Here is a 19,369-nt window from a genome sequence, read left to right on the forward strand (position 1 = left end):
CCCCATTCCCTTAGTAAAGAGACTGTCCCCATTCCCTTAGTAAAGAGTCTGTCCCCATTCCCTTAGTAAAGAGTAAAGAGTCTGTCCCCATTCCCTTAGTAAAGAGTCTGTCCCCATACCCTTAGTAAAGAGTCTGTCCCCATTCCCTTAGTAAAGATTAAAGAGTCAGTCCCCATTCCCTTAGTAAAGAGTCTGTCCCCATACCCTTAGTAAAGAGACTGTCCCCATTCCCTGAGTAAAGAGTAAAGAGTCAGTCCCCATACCCTTAATAAAGAGTCTGTCCCCATTCCCTTAGTAAAGAGTAAAGAGTCTGTCCCCATTCCCTTAGTAAAGAGTCTGTCGCCATTCCCTTAGTAAAGAGTAAAGAGACTGTCCCCATTCCCTGAGTAAAGAGTAAAGAGTCTGTCCCCATTCCCTTAGTAAAGAGTAAAGAGTCTGTCCCCATTCCCTTAGTAAAGAGTAAAGAGTCTGTCCCCATTCCCTGAGTAAAGAGTCTGTCCCCATTCCCTTAGTAAAGAGTAAAGAGTCTGTCCCCATTCCCTTAGTAAAGAGTAAAGGGTCTGTCCCCATTCCCTTAGTAAAGAGTAAAGAGTCTGTCCCCATTCCCTTAGTAAAGAGTAAAGAGTCTGTCCCCATTCCCTTAGTAAAGAGTAAAGAGTCTGTCCCCATTCCCTTAGTAAAGAGTAAAGAGTCTGTCCCCATTCCCTTAGTAAAGAGTCTGTCCCCATTCCCTTAGTAAAGAGTAAAGAGTCTGTCCCCATTCCCTTAGTAAAGAGTAAAGAGTCTGTCCCCATTCCCTTAGTAAAGAGTAAAGAGTCTGTCCTCATTCCCTTAGTAAAGAGTAAAGAGTCTGTCCCCATTCCCTTAGTAAAGAGTAAAGAGTCTGTCCCCATTCCCTGAGTAAAGAGTAAAGAGTCTGTCCCCATTCCCTGAGTAAAGAGTCTGTCCCCATTCCCTTAGTAAAGAGTCTGTCCCCATTCCCTTAGTAAAGAGTAAAGAGTCTGTCCCCATACCCTTAGTAAAGAGTCTGTCCCCATTCCCTTAGTAAAGAGTAAAGAGTCTGTCCCCATTCCCTTAGTAAAGAGTAAAGAGACTGTCCCCATTCCCTGAGTAAAGACTAAAGAGTCTGTCCCCATACCCTTAGTAAAGAGACTGTCCCCATTCCCTTAGTAAAGAGTAAAGAGTCAGTCCCCATTCCCTGAGTAAAGAGTAAAGAGTCTGTCCCCATTCCCTTAGTAAAGAGTCTGTCCCCATTCCCTTAGTAAAGAGTCTGTCCCCATTCCCTTAGTAAAGAGTAAAGAGTCTGTCCCCATTCCCTTAGTAAAGAGTCTGTCCCCATTCCCTGAGTAAAGAGTAAAGAGTCTGTCCCCATTCCCTTAGTAAAGAGTAAAGTGTCTGTCCCCATTCCCTGAGTAAAGAGTAAAGAGTCTGTCCCCATTCCCTGAGTAAAGAGTAAAGAGTCTGTCCCCATTCCCTTAGTAAAGAGTAAAGAGTCTGTCCCCATTCCCTTAGTAAAGAGTAAAGAGTCTGTCCCCATTCCCTGAGTAAAGAGTAAAGAGTCTGTCCCCATTCCCTTAGTAAAGAGTAAAGAGTCTGTCCCCATTCCCTGAGTAAAGAGTAAAGAGTCTGTCCCCATTCCCTGAGTAAAGAGTAAAGAGTCTGTCCCCATTCCCTTAGTAAAGAGTCTGTCCCCATTCCCTGAGTAAAGAGTAAAGAGTCTGTCCCCATTCCCTTAGTAAAGAGTAAAGAGTCTGTCCCCATTCCCTGAGTAAAGAGTAAAGAGTCTGTCCCCATTCCCTGAGTAAAGAGTAAAGAGTCTGTCCCCATTCCCTTAGTAAAGAGTAAAGAGTCTGTCCCCATTCCCTGAGTAAAGAGTAAAGAGTCTGTCCCCATTCCCTGAGTAAAGAGTAAAGAGTCTGTCCCCATTCCCTTAGTAAAGAGTAAAGAGTCTGTCCCCATTCCCTTAGTAAAGAGTAAAGAGTCTGTCCCCATTCCCTGAGTAAAGAGTAAAGAGTCTGTCCCCATTCCCTGAGTAAAGAGTAAAGAGTCTGTCCCCATTCCCTTAGTAAAGAGTCTGTCCCCATTCCCTGAGTAAAGAGTAAAGAGTCTGTCCCCATTCCCTTAGTAAAGAGTAAAGAGTCTGTCCCCATTCCCTGAGTAAAGAGTAAAGAGTCTGTCCCCATTCCCTGAGTAAAGAGTAAAGAGTCTGTCCCCATTCCCTTAGTAAAGAGTAAAGAGTCTGTCCCCATTCCCTGAGTAAAGAGTAAAGAGTCTGTCCCCATTCCCTGAGTAAAGAGTAAAGAGTCTGTCCCCATTCCCTTAGTAAAGAGTAAAGAGTCTGTCCCCATTCCCTTAGTAAAGAGTAAAGAGTCTGTCCCCATTCCCTGAGTAAAGAGTAAAGAGTCAGTCCCCATTCCCTTAGTAAAGAGTAAAGAGTCTGTCCCCATTCCCTTAGTAAAGAGACTGTCCCCATTCCCTTAGTAAAGAGTAAAGAGTCTGTCCCCATTCCCTGAGTAAAGAGAAAAGAGTCTGTCCCCATTCCCTTAGTAAAGAGTAAAGAGTCTGTCCCCATTCCCTGAGTAAAGAGTCTGTCCCCATTCCCTTAGTAAAGAGTAAAGAGTCTGTCCCCATTCCCTGAGTAAAGAGTAAAGAGTCTGTCCCCATTCCCTTAGTAAAGAGTCTGTCCCCATTCCCTTAGTAAAGAGTAAAGAGTCTGTCCCCATTCCCTGAGTAAAGAGTAAAGAGTCAGTCCCCATTCCCTTAGTAAAGAGTAAAGAGTCTGTCCCCATTCCCTTAGTAAAGAGACTGTCCCCATTCCCTTAGTAAAGAGTCTGTCCCCATTCCCTGAGTAAAGAGTAAAGAGTCTGTCCCCATTCCCTTAGTAAAGAGTCTGTCCCCATTCCCTTAGTAAAGAGTCTGTCCGCATTCCCTGAGTAAAGAGTAAAGAGTCTGTCCCCATTCCCTTAGTAAAGAGTCTGTCCCCATTCCCTTAGTAAAGAGAGTGTCCCCATTCCCTTAGTAAAGAGTCTGTCCCCATTCCCTTAGTAAAGAGTAAAGAGTCTGTCCCCATTCCCTTAGTAAAGAGACTGTCCCCATTCCCTTAGTAAAGAGTCTGTCCCCATTCCCTTAGTAAAGAGTAAAGAGTCTGTCCCCATTCCCTTAGTAAAGAGTCTGTCCCCATTCCCTTAGTAAAGAGACTGTCCCCATTCCCTGAGTAAAGAGTAAAGAGTCAGTCCCCATTCCCTTAGTAAAGAGACTGTCCCCATTCCCTTAGTAAAGAGTCTGTCCCCATACCCTTAGTAAAGAGTCTGTCCCCATTCCCTTAGTAAAGAGTAAAGAGTCTGTCCCCATTCCCTTAGTAAAGAGTAAAGAGTCTGTCCCCATTCCCTTAGTAAAGAGTAAAGCGTCTGTCCCCATTCCCTTAGTAAAGAGTAAAGAGTCAGTCCCCATTCCCTTAGTAAAGAGTAAAGAGTCAGTCCCCATTCCCTTAGTAAAGAGTAAAGCGTCTGTCCCCATTCCCTTAGTAAAGAGTAAAGAGTCAGTCCCCATTCCCTTAGTAAAGAGTCTGTCCCCATTCCCTTAGTAAAGAGTCTGTCCCCATTCCCTTAGTAAAGAGTAAAGAGTCTGTCCCCATTCCCTTAGTAAAGAGTCTGTCCCCATTCCCTTAGTAAAGAGTCTGTCCCCATTCCCTTAGTAAAGAGTCAGTCCCCATTCCCTTAGTAAAGAGTCAGTCCCCATTCCCTTAGTAAAGAGTCTGTCCCCATTCCCTTAGTAAAGAGTCTGTCCCTATTCCCTTAGTAAAGAGTCTGTCCCCATTCCCTTAGTAAAGAGTAAAGAGTCTGTCCCCATTCCCTTAGTAAAGAGTCTGTCCCCATTCCCTGAGTAAAGAGTCTGTCCCCATTCCCTGAGTAAAGACTAAAGAGTCTGTCCCCATACCCTTAGTAAAGAGACTGTCCCCATTCCCTTAGTAAAGAGTAAAGAGTCAGTCCCCATTCCCTTAGTAAAGAGTCTGTCCCCATTCCCTTAGTAAAGAGTCTGTCCCCATTCCCTTAGTAAAGAGTAAAGAGTCTGTCCCCATTCCCTTAGTAAAGAGTCTGTCCCCATTCCCTGAGTAAAGAGTCTGTCCCCATTCCCTTAGTAAAGAGTAAAGAGTCTGTCCCCATTCCCTGAGTAAAGAGTAAAGAGTCTGTCCCCATTCCCTGAGTAAAGAGTAAAGAGTCTGTCCCCATTCCCTTAGTAAAGAGTAAAGAGTCTGTCCCCATTCCCTGAGTAAAGAGTAAAGAGTCTGTCCCCATTCCCTGAGTAAAGAGTAAAGAGTCCTTCCCCATTCCCTTAGTAAAGAGTCTGTCCCCATTCCCTGAGTAAAGAGTAAAGAGTCTGTCCCCATTCCCTTAGTAAAGAGTAAAGAGTCTGTCCCCATTCCCTGAGTAAAGAGTAAAGAGTCTGTCCCCATTCCCTGAGTAAAGAGTAAAGAGTCTGTCCCCATTCCCTTAGTAACGAGTAAAGAGTCTGTCCCCATTCCCTGAGTAAAGAGTAAAGAGTCTGTCCCCATTCCCTTAGTAAAGAGTAAAGAGTCTGTCCCCATTCCCTGAGTAAAGAGTCTGTCCCCATTCCCTTAGTAAAGAGTAAAGAGTCTGTCCCCATTCCCTTAGTAAAGAGTCTGTCCCCATTCCCTTAGTAAAGAGTAAAGAGTCTGTCCCCATTCCCTTAGTAAAGAGTAAAGAGTCTGTCCCCATTCCCTTAGTAAAGAGTAAAGAGTCTGTCCCCATTCCCTTAGTAAAGAGTAAAGAGTTTGTCCCCATTCCCTTAGTAAAGAGTAAAGAGTCTGTCCCCATTCCCTGAGTAAAGAGTCTGTCCCCATTCCCTTAGTAAAGAGTAAAGAGTCTGTCCCCATTCCCTGAGTAAAGAGTAAAGAGTCTGTCCCCATTCCCTTAGTAAAGAGTCTGTCCCCATTCCCTTAGTAAAGAGTAAAGAGTCTGTCCCCATTCCCTGAGTAAAGAGTAAAGAGTCAGTCCCCATTCCCTTAGTAAAGAGTAAAGAGTCTGTCCCCATTCCCTTAGTAAAGAGACTGTCCCCATTCCCTTAGTAAAGAGTCTGTCCCCATTCCCTGAGTAAAGAGTAAAGAGTCTGTCCCCATTCCCTTAGTAAAGAGTCTGTCCCCATTCCCTTAGTAAAGTGTCTGTCCGCATTCCCTGAGTAAAGAGTAAAGAGTCTTTCCCCATTCCCTTAGTAAAGAGTCTGTCCCCATTCCCTTAGTAAAGAGAGTGTCCCCATTCCCTTAGTAAAGAGTAAAGAGTCTGTCCCCATTCCCTTAGTAAAGAGACTGTCCCCATTCCCTTAGTAAAGAGTCTGTCCCCATTCCCTTAGTAAAGAGTAAAGAGTCTGTCCCCATTCCCTTAGTAAAGAGTCTGTCCCCATTCCCTTAGTAAAGAGACTGTCCCCATTCCCTGAGTAAAGAGTAAAGAGTCAGTCCCCATTCCCTTAGTAAAGAGACTGTCCCCATTCCCTTAGTAAAGAGTCTGTCCCCATACCCTTAGTAAAGAGTCTGTCCCCATTCCCTTAGTAAAGAGTAAAGAGTCAGTCCCCATTCCCTTAGTAAAGAGTAAAGAGTCTGTCCCCATTCCCTTAGTAAAGAGTAAAGCGTCTGTCCCCATTCCCTTAGTAAAGAGTAAAGAGTCAGTCCCCATTCCCTTAGTAAAGAGTAAAGAGTCAGTCCCCATTCCCTTAGTAAAGAGTAAAGCGTCTGTCCCCATTCCCTTAGTAAAGAGTAAAGAGTCAGTCCCCATTCCCTTAGTAAAGAGTCTGTCCCCATTCCCTTAGTAAAGAGTCTGTCCCCATTCCCTTAGTAAAGAGTAAAGAGTCTGTCCCCATTCCCTTAGTAAAGAGTCTGTCCCCATTCCCTTAGTAAAGAGTCTGTCCCCATTCCCTTAGTAAAGAGTCAGTCCCCATTCCCTTAGTAAAGAGTCAGTCCCCATTCCCTTAGTAAAGAGTCTGTCCCCATTCCCTTAGTAAAGAGTCTGTCCCTATTCCCTTAGTAAAGAGTCTGTCCCCATTCCCTTAGTAAAGAGTAAAGAGTCTGTCCCCATTCCCTTAGTAAAGAGTCTGTCCCCATTCCCTGAGTAAAGAGTCTGTCCCCATTCCCTTAGTAAAGAGTAAAGAGTCAGTCCCCATTCCCTGAGTAAAGAGTAAAGAGACTGTCCCCATTCCCTTAGTAAAGAGTCTGTCCCCATTCCCTTAGTAAAGAGTAAAGAGTCTGTCCCCATTCCCTTAGTAAAGAGACTGTCCCCATTCCTTGAGTAAAGAGTCTGTCCCCATTCCCTGAGTAAAGAGTAAAGAGTCAGTCCCCATTCCCTTAGTAAAGAGTAAAGAGTCTGTCCCCATTCCCTGAGTAAAGAGTAAAGAGTCTGTCCCCATTCCCTGAGTAAAGAGTAAAGAGTCAGTCCCCATTCCCTTAGTAAAGAGTAAAGTGTCTGTCCCCATTCCCTGAGTAAAGAGTAAAGAGACTGTCCCCATTCCCTTAGTAAAGAGTCTGTCCCCATACCCTTAGTAAAGAGTCTGTCCCCATTCCCTTAGTAAAGAGTAAAGAGTCAGTCCCCATTCCCTTAGTAAAGAGTAAAGAGTCTGTCCCCATTCCCTTAGTAAAGAGTAAAGCGTCTGTCCCCATTCCCTTAGTAAAGAGTAAAGAGTCAGTCCCCATTCCCTTAGTAAAGAGTAAAGAGTCAGTCCCCATTCCCTTAGTAAAGAGTAAAGCGTCTGTCCCCATTCCCTTAGTAAAGAGTAAAGAGTCAGTCCCCATTCCCTTAGTAAAGAGTCTGTCCCCATTCCCTTAGTAAAGAGTCTGTCCCCATTCCCTTAGTAAAGAGTAAAGAGTCTGTCCCCATTCCCTTAGTAAAGAGTCTGTCCCCATTCCCTTAGTAAAGAGTCTGTCCCCATTCCCTTAGTAAAGAGTCAGTCCCCATTCCCTTAGTAAAGAGTCTGTCCCCATTCCCTTAGTAAAGAGTCTGTCCCTATTCCCTTAGTAAAGAGTCTGTCCCCATTCCCTTAGTAAAGAGTAAAGAGTCTGTCCCCATTCCCTTAGTAAAGAGTCTGTCCCCATTCCCTGAGTAAAGAGTCTGTCCCCATTCCCTTAGTAAAGAGTAAAGAGTCAGTCCCCATTCCCTGAGTAAAGAGTAAAGAGACTGTCCCCATTCCCTTAGTAAAGAGTCTGTCCCCATTCCCTTAGTAAAGAGTAAAGAGTCTGTCCCCATTCCCTTAGTAAAGAGACTGTCCCCATTCCTTGAGTAAAGAGTCTGTCCCCATTCCCTGAGTAAAGAGTAAAGAGTCAGTCCCCATTCCCTTAGTAAAGAGTAAAGAGTCTGTCCCCATTCCCTGAGTAAAGAGTAAAGAGTCTGTCCCCATTCCCTGAGTAAAGAGTAAAGAGTCAGTCCCCATTCCCTTAGTAAAGAGTAAAGAGTCTGTCCCCATTCCCTGAGTAAAGAGTAAAGAGTCTGTCCCCATTCCCTTAGTAAAGAGTAAAGAGTCTGTCCCCATTCCCTTAGAAAAGAGTCTGTCCCCATTCCCTTAGTAAAGAGTCTGTCCCCATTCCCTTAGTAAAGAGACTGTCCCCATTCCCTTAGTAAAGAGTAAAGAGTCTGTCCCCATTCCCTGAGTAAAGAGTAAAGAGTCTGTCCCCATTCCCTTAGTAAAGAGTCTGTCCCCATTCTCTTAGTAAAGAGACTGTCCCCATTCCCTTAGTAAAGAGTAAAGAGTCAGTCCCCATTCCCTGAGTAAAGAGTCTGTCCCCATTCCCTTAGTAAAGAGTAAAGAGTCAGTCCCCATTCCCTGAGTAAAGAGTAAAGAGGCTGTCCCCATTCCCTTAGTAAAGAGTCTGTCCCCATTCCCTTAGTAAAGAGTAAAGAGTCTGTCCCCATTCCCTTAGTAAAGAGTCTGTCCCCATTCCCTGAGTAAAGAGTCTGTCCCCATTCCCTTAGTAAAGAGTCTGTCCCCATTCCCTTAGTAAAGAGTAAAGAGTCTTTCCCCATTCCCTTAGTAAAGAGTCTGTCCCCATTCCCTTAGTAAAGAGACTGTCCCCATTCCCTTAGTAAAGAGACTGTCCCCATTCCCTTAGTAAAGAGACTGTCCCCATTCACTTAGTAAAGAGTCTGTCCCCATTCCCTTAGTAAAGAGTAAAGAGTCTGTCCCCATTCCCTTAGTAAAGAGACTGTCCCCATTCCCTGAGTAAAGAGTAAAGAGTCTGTCCCCATTCCCTTAGTAAAGAGTCTGTCCCCATTCCCTGAGTAAAGAGTCTGTCCCCATTCCCTTAGTAAAGAGTAAAGAGTCAGTCCCCATTCCCTGAGTAAAGAGTAAAAACACTGTCCCCATTCCCTGAGTAAAGAGTCTGTCCCCATTCCCTTAGTAAAGAGACTGTCCCCATTCCCTGAGTAAAGAGTCTGTCCCCATTCCCTGAGTAAAGAGTCTGTCCCCATTCCCTTAGTAAAGAGTCTGTCCCCATTCCCTTAGTAAAGAGTAAAGAGTCTGTCCCCATTCCCTTAGTAAAGAGTCTGTCCCCATTCCCTTAGTAAAGAGACTGTCCCCATTCCCTTAGTAAAGAGTAAAGAGTCTGTCCCCATTCCCTGAGTAAAGAGTAAAGTGTCTGTCCCCATACCCTTAGTTAAGAGTAAAGCGTCTGTCCCCATTCCCTTAGTAAAGAGTAAAGAGTCTGTCCCCATTCCCTTAGTAAAGAGTCTGTCCCCATTCCCTTAGTAAAGAGTGAAGAGTCTGTCCCCATTCCCTTAGTAAAGAGTCTGTCCCCATTCCCTTAGTAAAGAGTAAAGGTCATGCACAGAGCACCAAGCTGAAGTGGGCCGTCTCTTGCCTCAGCCCCCGACATTCCGACCTTTTTGATCCGGCCCGATGCCTAAATTGTCATCCAAACATCATGTTCTGTTGCTTCGATACGCTCTGAGGCCTGGAACCTGTCACCTTGATTTGGCCCAGTGCTTAAACTGTCATTCACACATCGGTTTTATGGTCTCTATTGAGGAAGTTTGCTGATGACTGTGCCAGACTTGGTTCCGTGCACAACTCCTCGTTCTACGCCCTGCGAGCAAAGCCTGGACCATCTCGCTGTACACTCAGGTGACTGATGCCTGATATCTCCAGCAAGAATGGTGCCATTCACATCCACTGACTGCCCCACCGGTAATGACCTCAGGGTCTGAAGGCTCAACCCTCATGATGTCAGGAGCTGGACTGAGGCTGGGTGTTCTGCACTGAGGTGAAGGTGTCAAGATGTCTGTTGCAGGTAGTGAAGCTGCCTCATAGTTCCAGGGACCCCAGCTCAGCTCCAGGGACCCCAGCTCAGCTTCAGGGACCCCTGTTCAGCTCCATGGAGTCCAGTTCAGCTCCAGGGGCCCCAGTTCAGTTCCAGAAGCCCCAGATCATCTCCAGGGACCCTGGTTCATCTCCAGTAACCCCAGTTCAGCTTCAGGGAGTCGTTTAGCTCTGGGGGCCCCAGTTCATCTTCAGGGACCCTAGCTCAGCTCCGGGGACCCTAGCTCAGCTCCAGGGACCCCAGATCATCTCCAGGAACCCCGGTTCATCTCCAGGAACCCCAGTTCAGCTCCAGGGACCCCAGCTCAGCTCCATTGAGTCCAGTTTAGCTCTACTGAGCCTAGTTCATCTCCGGGGACCCCAGTTCAGGTCCTGGGACCCCAGCTCAGCTCTGGGGAGCCCAGTTCAGCTGCACTGAGCCCATTTCATCTCCGGGACCCCAGCTCAGCTCCAGGGACCCCAGATCATCTCCAGGGACCCTGGTTCATCTCCAGGAACCCCAGTTCAGCTCTGGGGAGCCCAGTTCAGCTGCACTGAGCCCAGTTCATCTCCAGGACCCCAGCTCAGCTCCAGGGACCCCAGATCATCTCCAGGGACCCTGGTTCATCTCCAGGACCCCCAGTTCAGCTCTGGGGAGCCCAGTTCAGCTCCACTGAGCCCAGTTCATCTCTGGGACCCCAGCTCAGCTCCAGGGACACCAGCTCCGCTCCATTGAGCCCAGTTCATCTCCGGGGACCCCAGTTCAGCTCCTGTGACCCCAGCTGAGCTCCAGGGAGCCCAGTTCATCTCCAGGGACCCCAGTTCAGTCCTGACCAATGCTATCAGTATTCTCACTGTACCTGCATAGATTTCCCCCGAGGTGGCCCAGCTTCCCAAAGCCCTGCTGGATGGTTGATTAGTTGGTAAATCTACATCACTCCTAGAGCAGGTGGGCGAGAGTAGAACCTGGGGAGAGTTGATGGGAGTGTGAGAAAGAGGAAGTTGCAGAGAGGTCTGATGGGATTGTCTGAGAGTCGCCATAGGCATGACGAGCCAAATGGCCTCCTCCCTGTGTAAAAGGAAATGTAAATATGAAACAATATGAATGACTCAGCCCTGACAGAGAGGGGCAGCCGGTGGGAATCCGTAACACTGACTCCCCGCCGATCAGTCTGAATCCCAGCTAGAGGATGTATCGGATTTTGGAGATGAAGATCCATGTTCAGGAAATGTAATTCCTCCTTGAATTAGTCATTGGGCTTTCTCACCACCCGTAGTGTGAAGGAATGCTCGCTGTCGTCTGGATGTGTGCAGTTCCGACAGTGTGTGAAACAAAGCAGCTTGCTTGATTGACTCTGCATCCACCACCATAGACGTTCCTCATCTTCACCACTGACACACAATGGCTGAGGTATGATCCATCTACAAAACTCACCCCAATTCCTCTCCCAGGCTACTCTGACAGCACCTCCCTCACACGCCACCTCTTCCTCCTAGTAAAAGGGAGGTAACCTGCAGAGTCATGGTGCTGCCTGTACCACTCTGCAGTCCCAGCCCATGTCTGTACAATGTCCTGACTTAGACATGAACCTCTGATGGGTCTAAGTGGTGAATTCTGTACCCACAACCCTATGGGAGTACCGTCAACGTGACTGCGACCGTGCAGAAGGTGAGTCACCTCTGCTTACCACATTGCAGGAAGGGTGCTGAGGAGATTCACCAGGAGGTCGTGTAGGGTTGAGAGTTTAACTTACTGAGAGAGACTGCTTTCCCCCAAGTGGAGGCAGTCAAGGGGGACATGACTGTGGTGTATAAAATTGAGGGGTTGAGATAAAGTAGGCTGCAGGAAGCATTTGTTCTTATCAGAGGACAATAAAACCAGTAAAGTAGATTTGGGGTAATGCTTTTGAGATTTCGGGGGATCTGAAGGGGACTTATTTCTCTCTGGGTAGCGGGTGCCTGGCTGAGAGAACAGTGGAAGCAGATTTGCTAACAGTATTTAACAAGTGTCTGGACAAGCAGTCAAGGACTTCACTTGCACAAGCATAGAAAGTGCTGGAAGATGGGAACAATATGGATGACTATGCACTAACCTGCATGGACAGGATGGGCTGAATGGTCTTTGTCCGTGGTGTGTACCTCTGTGATTCTACGATTGTGACTTCATCCATCAAATAGACAGATGCCCTGGCTTTGCAACCAACACAGAAACTACATGAGAAAGTAAAGTAACATAACCCGTCGTGTTGAGTACCTAACAACGGACAGCCAATCCAATCTGTAGGTTACTTATGATATAATGCACTTAGCAGCATGCAACCAATCCCTACCCTGAGAACAGTCATGACATCAAAAACGTAGCCAGTCTCACCTCTAGATCACTTACGATAGCAGAACACCTAACAACAGTTAGCCAATCCCTGTTTGCGATCAGCAAAGAACATTATTGTACCCAGCTAGGAGGTGTCCTTATTCTGAAGTAAGGTGACATGTTGGCTGCCTGATGTTCATGCATGAATCCCTCTTCAACAACAGGAGGTCAGAAATGCACACAGTGAGGAACTTATGGGAATTCGTCACGAAGAAGAGATGGAAATGTCTGATGACGACTGTGAAGAAAGCCCATCTAAGAGCCCCAGTGCAGATGAATCAGGTAAGCTCTTCCTGGCTATTTCCATTCATGACATTTAACTGAAGTAAAGTAGAAGGCTTTGAGCTAATGTCATGGTTCTAACAGCAATTCAGAAAGTGAAAATTTTTTCATGTTATTGTCACTTTGGTCTCGGGGAACTTCCCTCATGACCGTAAACAAAGTTACCAGTGTGAGCCTTGAATTCTCTTGGCCGTGCAATACCACTAGTTGAGCCATTGAGAAGGAGCGTGCCTCATTGCCTAGGATGCTGCTGGTATTTTGTAATGCATGCCATTGGCAGTTCTTGAACATTCATTTTCTGAAATTCATTCATAGTGATTTTCAGTATGCTTTGTCATGTACGTAACTAATACACATTGCGCTAATGTTGGCCTTGTTGGCAATTCCCAGATCCCAGAAAAGGACTATTTTTCTATAAAGGAATTTGTCCCTTTACAGTGTCATGATACTGTGGTCTGGGCATGAGAATTTACAGAAGGAGAAATCAGGTCAACGGATTTCAAAATTAGCAATGGACCTGAAAAGTATTGAGCAAAATACTTTCTAATGGTGAATAGTCGGAAGCGTTGAAGGTCCCAAAGAGACTTGGGGCCTGAGTCACTACCTAAACTCATTAAAAGGTTATGGACAGGTCTGGAAAATGATTTCAGTGGCAAATTGGATGCTGGCCACCTACTTCTAAATGGCCGCAGATCAGCTGTGAGCTCATGAAATATTGGAGCCATGTTGAGAAAGAAATGCAAACCTCTGACTATGGTTGCGCAGTGTGTCCCTGCTGGTAGGCTCCATTCTCACCTCTGCAGAGTCTAACTCCTCAGTGGCCTCATTCACTCGTTTTATTGAGCACGACTCTGATGTCAGTTCCTTCCTGGCCAGTGGGGACAGAGCTCTTGGAGAAACCAGCATTTGACTCCACTGCCCAGCCAGCTGTCTGTGTTTAAGGACATGCACCATTTAAAGGGACAACTCCCAGATCAGCAGAGATCCAGAGCAGTGAATTATAAATGGCCAACGCAGTCAATTATCATGGTATTTTGCAAAGGTTTATCGCGGTAACCCACCACTCCAACAGAATGGTAGATCACTCCTGAAGGATTGTCACAGCATGTCCCGGTTACTTTCCACATCCCACAGGTTCACTGTGTACTAAGTCACGCCATGTGCAGAATCGGTGGGGAGTTCATAACATACGGAAATAGGGAAAATAAAAAATAGTACTAATGCATTATAATGTTTGCTGGTTGGCAAGCACTCAGCATGCTGAAGGTCCTATTTTGTGCTGCAGCTCTTTATGACTCTGAGAATTGTGTCGGATGCATACTTGAGGGATTAGATTAGCAGATTACTCCAGACCACAGTAACACGGTGGTGACTCCAGTTCCATTAGCTTCCTGCTCACAGCATCTACGTAATTAGCTCTAAACTTGTTCAAACTCAATTACTGCTCCTTTCACAGAACCCAAACTAAAAAGCCTTTCGCTCACTGCGGACTTCCAGAAAGGCAGACGTAATCGGAGAAATCAATGAGGAATGAAATGTAATTAGGAGACTTTGATATCTTATGAAAGCCATTGATTCCCTCTGCTCATTGCTTGTGGAACTTGACTTTGATGCTGCATTTCAAATATAACTGGTCCCTCAATGAGATCGCAGTGGAAAATGTTCAGGTCTCAATCGAGTGAATTGTTTGCTTTAAATTCTCATGATGTCAAAGAGGATTCTTCTGAAGGTTAGTGAAATGTCAACAAGTTTTAGGAGTTTTGAACATTGTAAGATGTGCAGGTGGTTGGGAAACATTAAATTCCTGTTGTATCTAATGAAAGCACTCAGTGCATACAGATCATTGGAAGATGTTCTGAGCTCTCCTGCCTAATTACAATAATGTAATGTTCATATTTAATTACCTTGCAGAGTACACTGACAGAATTTTTCCCAGTGGGGTGGGTCACTTGCCATCTCTGCACACTGGACGGTGGCTCATTTGGACCAGTCACTAACGGCTCCTGCCATTGGGTGTGAGTGTCCTGGACATTATCGTGTGGATAGTCAGAGGCTTTTTCCCAGAGCTGAAATGGGTAACACGAGAGGGTAAAGTTTTAAGGTGCTTGGAAGCAGGTACAGAGGAGATGTCAGGGGTAAGTTTTTTACGCAGAGAGTGGTGAGTGCGTGGAATGGGGTGCCGGCAATGGTGGTGGAGGTGGATACAATAGGATCTTTTAAGAGTCTCCTGGATGGGTACATGGAGCTTAGAAAAATAGAGGGCTATGGGTAACCCGAGGTAATTTCTAAAGTAAGTGCATGTTCGGCACAATTTTCTGGGCCGAAGGGCCTGTATTGTGCTGCAGGTTTTCCAAGTTTCTATGATAGTGATGGCTTCCCTCGATGCTGACGCCACATAACAGGTCCCAAGATTCTCCCAGACCCATTTTCATCTTAGATTCACACGTAAATAAATGACAGCTTATCGAAGGAGGGGTGGCACAAGGGAGTCAGATAAAATGTGGAATTGAGGTCACGGTTATTTAAGCCACTGTTCGATTCAGCCAGACACTTTTGGACTGTAAGAGGGGTTGAAGTTTGTAATGCTCATTGCGAATTACAGTTACAGAGAGGAGGAGACAGTACGTCATGCAGTCCGCCAGGTCCACTCCATCCAAATGTAGGACAGTGCCGTGTGGTATTAACCTCCAATCTCACAACCACACTGTCACCTCCCTTGTGAGAGCAACAAAACTAACAAAGGATTGTGTCCAGTTTCTGTGAGAGGGTGGTCACTGACTCATTGAACAGGTCCCTGGATGTTGGTACAGATTTTATGTACGAGTATCTGAGCTTCATTTTCACTATCATCTGGATTGAGACAGAATATCAAGAGTCTTTTGTACGCCTAACATCAAGTTCCCTGGTATTGCAAAGCTCCAACGTTAGTGTGAAAAAAATCCTCTGACTGTGGCTGTCTGCCCTTCTCAGCCCCTGTTCCATCACATTGGGTTGTTTTTGGGTTTGGAGCCCGAGGCCAGTGAAGCATTTGCAAGGCATGTTGCTTGGGCCCCAGCGCTTCCCAATCTGCATCAGGGAAAGGATCAAATGTCTTGTAGGCACGGTACTGCTGATGCTAACAGGATAGGTGTGGTTTGTGAAAAGGATGAGAGAGTTTTATGGGGATGTGGACATGTTAAGCAGGACACAATGTGAGAAAATGCATCATCTGCTTTAAAAGGAACAAAATTGACAAGCAAATTATTACCTGAGTGGTGAAATATTGGAATCTGTTGGTGTCAATAAGGGCCGGAGTGTCTCCTGACACAAATCACTGAGTGTAAGTAGTCATTAGGAAGGCAATGTGTAAGTTGGCCCTTAATGCAAGAGGATTTAATTGCAGGAATTCAAATATCTTATAGCAGTCACCTAGTGCCCTGATGAGAATGCACTTGGTCTCCTTGACTGAAGAAGGATACACTTTATCGAAAAGCAGTGTATCAAAGATTCACTAAATGGATTCCTTGAGCATGGGTGTTGTGCTTTGAGGGAGATTAAGCAGATTGGACTTGCCCTTTGGAATTTAGAAGAATGAGAGGTGATGTCATTGAAATATATGAGATACCTTGTCAGGTTTGACAGGGTGGATACAGGAGTGTCTACGACAAGGAATCGTAGGTGCTCAAAGTAAGGAGCCTGTCATTCAGGACTGAGATTGGAAGAAATCTCCTCATACAGAGGGTGGTGTATCTTTGGAATTTTCTCCCAATACAACTCATCACGGAGTTGATTCAGGACAGAGATTGATGGTTGTTGGGTATCAGGCAAAATGGATTTAAAGCACAAATGTAACACTGATGTCCAAGGTTAGTCACGATCTTAGTGAATGATGGGGCAGGTCTGAAAAGTAGCAATGCCCTGCTTCTAATTCTTGCAGTGAAAACTGACTGACCCACTGGGTACAGCAAGCGTCTTGTGTTTCTACTCCGGATTCCAGCATCTTCAGTCTGTAATTTGTGCATTTTGAATTTGCTCTTGTTCTGTATTACTTGCAACTATATAATCCAGTCAAAAACCACATCATTCCCCCATTCAATGAGCTACAAAGAGAGAGAGTGAGGCAAATTGTCAAAGGGTGAGGTGTTGCAGGTTTCCCCCAATATTCAAAGGTAGAGCACTCCTATGAGACCGTTCGTAAGCCGAAACATCGCAAAGTGGGATATATGGGAAAAATTTGTGAGCGTTCCCAGACCCAAAAAATAACTCACCAAATCAACCCAAATAACACAAAACCTAAAATAACACTAACATATAGTAAAAGCAGGAATGATATGATAAATATACAGCCTATACAAAGTAGAAATATTGTACGTACGGTGTAGTTTCACTTATCAAACTCGGGAATACAGCGAGCCAAAATTGATTTGGAGAGAAAAAAAAATCGGCGCGTACACATGTACACACATGTGCACACAACTGCCCGCACACGGCTTCACGGTCATTGTAGTCTTTCTCGGGGTAAGCACACGTATCAAGCGGGCATCTTTTTTTCATAAAAGGGAATGTAGGTCTTTCGTAACAGTGAGCTGTCGTAAAGCAAACGTTCGAAAAACGCGGGACACCTGTAATTATCGTTTTGTAGTAAGAAAACTTGATAAGGAAGTTACAGATAGAACACCATCAGAAAAGGTTAAATTAATCGACACTGCTCTGCAATTGTGTTAGGCCCTAGAATACTGTGTACAGAGCTCGCCTCCCAGCCCGAGGAAGATCATACAGGAGAGAGAGTACCATAGGCACAGCAGATTGATTCTTGGGAGGTGAGATTAAACTTGGGAGTGCATAGATATCCAGGTGATGGAGGGCTGAGACCTGGGAAGCAAACATCAGGATTTGAAGCAGAGATGTCAGCCAGTGTGTAGTACGTCAACAAGCTCTGAAGTAATGGGCGAATGGATTTACTCAGAGATAGAAGTTTGGACATCATGGTTTATACAATCTACCAGCCGTTTGCGGTGTGTTGATGTTACTAAGTCTAGAATTGGCAAAGGACTGGATGATGGTTTCAGCAGTAGGCATGCTCAAACTGGATATTGGGAATGGGAAACAGTGGTTTAGTGAAGGCTCATGTGACACCAAAAGAGGGTGATAAAAAGCCACAAACAAGAGAAAATCTGCAGTTGCTGGAAATCCGAGCAACACGGACAAAATGCTGGAGGGACTCAGCAGGCCGCGCAGCATCTATGGAAAAGCCAGCTGATGTTTCTGGCCGAGACGTCGACTGTACTTATATCTATAGATGCTGCTTGGCCTGCTGAGTTCCTGCAGCACTTTGTGTGAGTTGATCAAAGAGGCTGATGGAAGCAACACCTGGCAAACTGGTTGCAGCTCAAGACTTCAGTCTTTCTGGTGCTGAGACAGAGGAGATTTCAACCCAACCAATCCTGAATGGTGGACTCACGGTCTAAAATTCCAGAAGTTGCTGAGGGACCAAGGGTTTGGTGAGAGATCGTCAGACGTTGGCATGATATTGCAGTGGGCAGCTTACAGAGGGCTGGAGGTAATGGTGTGGCATATGGAGGGGCAGCTTACAGAGGGCTGGAGGTAATGGTGTGGCATGCGGAGGGGCAGCTTACAGAGGGCTGGAGGTAATGGTGTGGCATGCGGAGGGGCAGCTTACAGAGGGCTGGAGGTGTAATGGTGTGGTATGTGGAGGGGCAGCTTACAGAGGGCTGGAGGTAATGGTGTGGCATGAGGAGGGGCAGCTTACAGAGGGCTGGAGGTAATGGTGTGGTATGTGGAGGGGCAGCTTACAGAGGGCTGGAGGTAATGGTGTGGTATGTGGAGGGGCAGCTTACAGAGGGCTGGAGGTAATGGTGTGGCATGAGGAGGGGCAGCTTACAGAGGGCTGGAGGTAATGGTGTGGTATGTGGAGGGGCAGCTTACAGGGCTGGAGGTAATGGTGTGGCATGCGGAGGGGCAGCTTACAGAGGGCGGAGGTAATGGTGTGGCATGTGGAGGGGCAGCTTACAGGGCTGGAGGTAATGGTGTGGTATGCGGAGGGGCAGCTTACAGAGGGCGGAGGTAATGGTGTGGCATGTGGAGGGGCAGCTTACAGGGCTGGAGGTAATGGTGTGGTATGCGGAGGGGCAGCTTACAGGGGGCTGGAGGTAATGGTGTGGCATGCGGAGGGGCAGCTTACAGAGGGCTGGAGGTAATGGTGTGGCATGCGGAGGGGCAGCTTACAGAGGGCTGGAGGTAATGGTGTGGCATGCGGAGGGGCAGCTTACAGAGGGCTGGAGGTAATGGTGTGGCATGCGGAGGGGCAGCTTACAGAGGGCTGGAGGTAATGGTGTGGCATGCGGAGGGGCAGCTTACAGAGGGCTGGAGGTAATGGTGTGGCATGTGGAGGGGCAGCTTACAGAGGGCTGGAGGTAATGGTGTGGCATGTGGAGGGGCAGCTTACAGAGGGCTGGAGGTAATGGTGTGGCATGCGGAGGGGCAGCTTACAGAGGGCTGGAGGTAATGGTGTGGTATGCGGAGGGGCAGCTTACAGAGGGCTGGAGGTAATGGTGTGGCATGTGGAGGGGCAGCTTACAGGGCTGGAGGTAATGGTGTGGTATGTGGAGGGGCAGCTTACAGAGGGCTGGAGGTAATGGTGTGGCATGTGGAGGGGCAGCTTACAGAGGGCTGGAGGTAATGGTGTGGCATGTGGAGGGGCAGCTTACAGAGGGCTGGAGGTAATGGTGTGGCATGCAGAGGGGCAGCTTACAGAGGGCTGGAGGTAATGGTGTGGCATGCAGAGGGGCAGCTTACAGAGGGCTGGAGGTAATGGTGTGGCATGTGGAGGGGCAGCTTACAGAGGGCTGGAGGTAATGGTGTGGCATGTGGAGGGGAAGCTGTCGAGCTGAGATGTGGATAGATTCGCTGGGATATACTTGAAAATTTATGGTGTATAGCAGAATGAAGGACTGAACAGATTGCCTGCAGTCAGCTGTACAACAGAACCACCAGGCTGCTAATGGCAGTGCCAATCAACTACAGAACACAGTGCAACTGTCACTGACAACTCCTGTTCAATTTACATTTTCCCCTTGTATTAAACCTACAGTCAAATCTGTAATAAATCAACCCTGATTAAATCAACAGGTCAGCCCTCGTGGCTAGAATAGACAGTCTTTGTCTGATTTTGAAGGCTGTCTTTGTAAGATTTCTGTGCTCTGCCCTCCTCATTAATCTACAGCCGGCTGTAAGAGCGTAAGATCTGCAGTAGTTGCAGGAGTCGGCCGTCTGGGCTGTCAGGCCAGCTCTGCCATTCAATAAGATGGTGGCTGAGACTCAGCGCCACCTACCCTGCCCGCCTTTTCCCCAGAACCCTCGATTCTCCTACTGTGCAAAAATCTATCTAACGGTGCCTTAGATCCTGTATGCGTAATGAGATGGTCT

At 46.7% G+C, this 19,369-nt stretch overlaps 1 protein-coding gene across 10 annotated transcripts in view; it reads left to right on the top strand.

Annotated features, from left to right (window-relative positions):
- Nucleotides 1-19,369, top strand: part of enox1 (ecto-NOX disulfide-thiol exchanger 1) — a 516,884-nt gene that overhangs the window by 227,432 nt on the left and 270,083 nt on the right. For 9 of the 10 annotated variants that reach the window (XM_059967825.1, XM_059967822.1, XM_059967817.1 and 6 more), the window contains one exon: nucleotides 11,827-11,944. The exons of the other annotated variant lie outside the window; for it this stretch is intronic. In XM_059967825.1, coding sequence (XP_059823808.1) covers nucleotides 11,827-11,944 — 118 coding nt within the window. The remainder of the gene's footprint in view (nucleotides 1-11,826; nucleotides 11,945-19,369) is intronic. 10 annotated transcript variants of the gene reach the window in all.

Source organism: Hypanus sabinus, chromosome 4, assembly GCF_030144855.1.
Source record: "Hypanus sabinus isolate sHypSab1 chromosome 4, sHypSab1.hap1, whole genome shotgun sequence".
NCBI lineage: Eukaryota > Metazoa > Chordata > Chondrichthyes > Myliobatiformes > Dasyatidae > Hypanus > Hypanus sabinus.